We start from the raw sequence: 5,162 nt of genomic DNA, 5'->3' as shown, positions 1-5,162 counted from the left end.
ATGTAATTATGGTCCCTGGATGTTGTCATGGCTTAGCATGAGCATGACAAGACCTTGTAAGTTTTTGGGCTGTTCAATTTAATTCACTCACAATTGTGAGTTTTGCTATTAAAAAAAAAGAAAGAGCTACTTCACAAGGTTTCATTCACTATTGTGAGTTTCTTTGATTTAGCCTTTTTTAAAACCATTTTTTTAAATAATTTGTTTTCCTTTATGGCTTTTTCAAATAAAAGTTTCAATTTCTTTATAATTTTATAGCTTCTCTTAAATTAAGGATCAATTTATGTCTTCTCCCTTTGCTTAGATCTAGAGTTTTCGAAATTCCCAAGGGTAGAATTGTAAGGTAGGTACACTTTTTGGGGAGGCTTATAGGTTTTAACATGCCTACGTGTGATCGTCACCTTATTTTAATAAAGTGTGTCGTCAAATGGGAGAAGGCTTGGCTTAGAAGGACACTTGGTTACTACAGAGGTTGTAGTGAGAATGGTCCCCCTTGTGCACAGCAAATGCACCTAAGGGGAAGGCTCCTTGGCACCAACCCTTCAAAGCCATCGGCAAATAGCAAGTCGTAAATGGGGATCGAACCACCTTGAAAGGCACCTCCCTCCCTCCCTCCCCCCCCCCCCCATTTTATACCTCAAGGGGACCTAGCTGTATAAGCTCGTCGCGAAGCCGGGACGCGAGCTTCTCAGCGATGAAGGTAGCTCCACAGATAGAGAGAGAGAGAGAGAGAGAGAGAGAGAGAGAGAGAAATTGATTTTCTTCATGGGCATATTGCGCCTGTGTGCACCCACATGCTTGCGTTTAGACCTCAAAAATCACTGAGCATGCTGCACGTCGTCGTTCCTGAGGACTACTCGTTGCTCGCATTCATTGGCATAGTGTGTAAACAACAAAGAAGATGCTGCATGCCATGGTTTGTGAAATGTGATTGTAGCTGATGGAAGGCAGGGTTCAAAGGCAGGTTGTCCACAATCAATGTATAAGCTTGCGCTTCTCTTAAAACAGTACATCCTTGCATAGAGAAATGCACACACAATGCATGTAGACTTTTGCTTCTATTAATACATAACATTCTTGTAGGAAATGTGTAACACACACAATGCATATGTATGTACCCAGGTAGGCTTCTTCTTCTCTTAAAACATAACATCCTTGTATAGTGAAACGTGTATGTTTATATGGGCGTGTACACAAACACAATCCATATGTGATAGTAATGCTCCTGCGAAAACACGGTTCATTTTTGTACTAAAAGATGAGCTGATATGTGTCAAATAGAGTTTGTGGCAAACTTGATACATTCATACCATGTGAAAATGCGTTCAGGCTCGTTTGGCATGGCATCTTAGTTGATCTGCTACCTTGCAAAGGGTTTAAGATAAGCAGTTAGAAGGAGTCACAGAAGAAGCAAAGGTGGCACTTAAGAGAAGAGGCTCCAGTATGTCAAAGGTAGTCAAAATTCGAATTACTGGAGGTGACCTTGATGCGCTTCCTAGAGCCTCATCCCATGCCATCATGTTTCGACACATCGTGCACACTCTTCTATGCATTGCAGCCGTGGTCCTAGGTTTCAGCATCTCACGAGAAGCCCTTCTGATTGTAGTTTCATTCAGACTCCCATATGGATCCCTCTTCGTGCAGACTACAACACATACTAATGGCCAAGTGGCTATCATCAGCTTTCCGCGAATGAAGCAGACCCGTGCATTCTCGGGATCCGACTTCAGTGTGTCGCGTCTCACAAATGACCAAACAGAGACGAGGATTCCAGTCGCCAAAGAGCTGTCATTGTCTACTCTTGGAGGAAAAGCTCGGGTACAATCCTGGAGAATATTATGTAATTTGTCGAAACGGCTGCATCGCACATTGTTTTTGCATATGGTTGTGCTTTGTGCGTGAGTAATTGCACATGTTAAGATTGTATGCATATCTTCTTAGTGGTTGTGGTTGTATAACATTGCATTCTGCTGCATTGCATATTGTGTGTGCTACTTAATGGGCTGTGGTGTTAACTCTTGTTGCTCAGGTACAGACTTTTTCCGAGTCAAAAATAGTTCTTCAAGAAGATCTACCCTCAATTCATTCAACCAATTTGGAAACTCCTCCAAGGAGCAGCAGGGTTCATGTTGGGAGACATGAAATTCTCATTCGGCCATGGCCTCATCCAGATCCTTTACAGACAGCATCTGCTCAACATTTGATGACTTTGGTGCAAGAAGAGCAGCAGCATGTCCATGATTTAAAGGGGAGGAAGCCTCTTCTTGTTATTACTCCAACTTGTTCTGAAACATTCCAACTAGCAAGGCTGACAAGCCTGATGCATACGCTAAGGCTGATTCGTGGCTCGCTTACGTGGATTGTCGTAGAAGCTGGAAATGTATCAGATGAGACCGCAGCCTTGCTTGCCAACTCAAAGCTGTCCTTCCATCACTTGTGTGTTCAAGATATAGATGGAAATATTGAGGCGCAGCTGACGACAGAGGCTTTGAGGTGATGAAATTTTTTTCATAGCAGCTAAAATATGCTTAGTTTATTTAAAATGCAATACTCCATGTTTTGAAACGTTCTGTACTTATTATCAATAAAAAACGTGGAGGTTGGGGCGGGGCTTTTTATTACAGGGCCTTAAAAAAAATGCTTTGTAAACCACACACGTGCAATTGCAGGCTGCTAGGGGTATTTGTATCTATACTTAATATTTGTAAGAAAAAATTATTTTTATCACACGAACAATACATCTAGAACGTGTATTACACGCCTCATATTGTACGTTCCATCCCGTACCATAGCTTCCATGATTTTTACTTGCATCAATGTGCCTTTTCATATGGGTGTTCATCGTGGATTCGCCACAGGGCATATGACCTTAAGCTACCTTACTATGATCTAATTTAAACATTTGAGTCCTTACTAATATTTGATTGTCAAGAGAGTGGATGCATGTACTGACTTTTGACTCCAAAGAATAGTGGTTTTGTTACTTCAATCAGCTAAATCTCTTGCTCTGGCTTTGCAGGTACATTCATGATCAGCGTCTCGAAGGAATTGTGGTGTTTGTTGATGAGAGGATCATTTATCATGTGGATTTTTTTGATAAGGTGCAGAAGGTGAAATGGGTTGGGGCTTTCGCAAGTAGTTATACATCAAACATTCAAGGTGATAATGTTGCTGCTTGTGAGGATGCACAAAGCCTTGTCGCATTTATGTCCACTTCGGCTAATGCATCTGAAGGTTTCACTCCCTTTCATGTTTCCTGCAATTCGAGTACTATCGGGGTTTGCTGGTACTCCCCCATGAAAAGTCAGTCCAGGGCAGGGCATTTATCATCTAATGGCAGCGTAAACTGGAGTGCATTTGTTTTCAATGCCAGATTCCTTTGGGAGGATCACAAGTTATCATGGATCATAAGTGCAAGGGAATTCTTTGCGGGAAATCAAAGTTTTGTACAGAGCCCTGTTGATCTAGTGAAGAACTCATCGCAAATTGAATCACTTGAAAGCTGTGGCCACCTTGCGTTGTGATTGAAGGTAGTGATGGTGAACTGGAACCAGTTTTGCTTAGGTTAAACTTTTGTGCCGAGAAAGGAAAAGAAAGCATGTGGAGCACAATTCCGAAATTTGAAGGGAAATACAAGGAGGGTTCACCACCAAAGCGCACATGCAGATTGTGTCAGTAAAAGTGAAGTTGTCCTTGCATTGCACTTAATAGTACCATGAGCATTCCTTCAATGGTGTCAGAAGTATGCAGAATTACTTCATGTGCTGATAAGAGTGAGCAAGCATGGGGAGCTCATATAGGAATTCTGGCACCTGTCCTCTCCATGACACCCACCAAAGAAACCCTTGCTGCCAACATGCTTAAGATATATACTCAGAGAAATGTCTTTAAGAAACGATGCCTTTTGTCTTTTTTCCACATGCAACACCAAGATATGAGGCAAAATGCCGCATGCCAGCAAACATCTGCACCATCCACCTTGGCAATCACTCTTGGAATGTTCTCTCTCGCCCCTGGAATACCTCCATCCGAGTCACACATAAAACCCCAAGTCAACAATTTCCTGCATATGTCCACTTGATCTACATGATGACCCACCTGATGACCCACCTTGAGAGTTTACACCAGCTTAGAAAAGCAAAGAATTGATGGGAACATTTTAATCCTGAGGAGTTCATGTGTGATATAATGAGAAAGAACCTGTGCTAAAACTCTTAAGAGATGGAAATGGGTCTAGCTCAATGTAGACACCGCCTTCAAAGCTATTAAGAGCATAAGTAACAGAACTCTGTATGACATTTTCTCATGGAAAATTAGAAAGTATGTATTCAGACTAAGTGAGCTTTCGATTGGTGAAATTTTCTTTGATGCAAAGCTCCACCAGATCCTTAGGTCAGTCTGCAAATGAATACTCCACAACCTTCTCCCAATGAATGAAGGGAGGCTGTCCTAGATTAAAACAAAGGCTCTGCAAGCTATGCCGTGGTGGAGTTTGGGGTTAGGGCTTTGTGATCGGCCAATCACTAAGGCCAAGCAAAGGGAGCGTGAAGTAGAAGGTTGTAGTTTAAGGGGCTAATCCAGCACCCTCTCAAAACAAGAAAATATGCACTGACGATCTATTGGAGACTATGTGGTACTTGCATGTGATGGTGGTGAAGGCATGGGGACTAGCAGCCTTTGCTCCTCGTGTCAAGCTTATCAACGGAGGTAGAAGCATTCCAACATCCATTGTTTCAAATCGTCTCAATCTAGAATGGAACTGATTTTTGCATTTGGCAAAGATATTTTGCATGGCTTTGTCCTCAAGATCATAGTCTGTTTGACATCTGCCTTACAAAGAAAGATGCTTTTTTGGCTGCAGTTTGGTTTTGATCTTCAAGAAACCCCTACGAGAGTCATCTTGATAGCCTTGTTGCCCATCAATGGTATCGATTAGAAGAGGTTCAAGGCCAAGGCAAAGTGCAGCGTGACATTATGCTCTCTAGTTGCATGGGGACACAAGCTAATGAAGCTTTCTCTTAGGCCAAGGCAAAGTGCATGGATGGATACTTGTATGTGAGGGTGTGAAGGTATAGGGACTAGCAATGTGATAAGTACATAGATTAGGGTGGATAGATTAAGCTAGCATTTATGATGATGGTGAGAGCATCATGTGCACCCAC

The 5,162-nt window shown here is 42.2% G+C and overlaps 1 protein-coding gene across 6 annotated transcripts; it reads left to right on the top strand.

The window, feature by feature from the left end:
• The first annotated feature begins 629 nt into the window (after positions 1-629).
• LOC147421110 (putative beta-1,4-xylosyltransferase IRX14H) lies at positions 630-4,782 on the top strand. Of its 6 annotated transcripts, none has more exons than XM_086504799.1 (4): positions 630-700; positions 1,330-1,818; positions 2,030-2,493; positions 3,020-4,782. In XM_086504799.1, the coding sequence occupies exons 2-4, from the start codon at positions 1,444-1,446 to the stop codon at positions 3,522-3,524; spliced, it is 1,344 nt and encodes a 447-aa protein (XP_086360925.1). In that variant the 5' UTR covers positions 630-700; positions 1,330-1,443; the 3' UTR covers positions 3,525-4,782. The 6 variants fall into 6 exon arrangements, with proteins under 6 accessions (XP_086360925.1, XP_086360928.1, XP_086360929.1 ...); XM_086504800.1 differs by lacking the exon at positions 630-700 and adding an exon at positions 707-980; XM_086504802.1 differs by lacking the exon at positions 1,330-1,818 and having other exon boundaries at positions 646-700.
• Positions 4,783-5,162: the final 380 nt, after the last annotated feature.

Source organism: Adiantum capillus-veneris, chromosome 28 (assembly GCF_014529385.1).
Source record: "Adiantum capillus-veneris isolate H3 chromosome 28, ASM1452938v2, whole genome shotgun sequence".
Taxonomy (NCBI): Eukaryota; Viridiplantae; Streptophyta; class Polypodiopsida; order Polypodiales; family Pteridaceae; genus Adiantum; species Adiantum capillus-veneris.
Note: the sequence above shows the minus strand (reverse complement) of the source record. Positions and strands in the feature narration are given on the sequence as shown.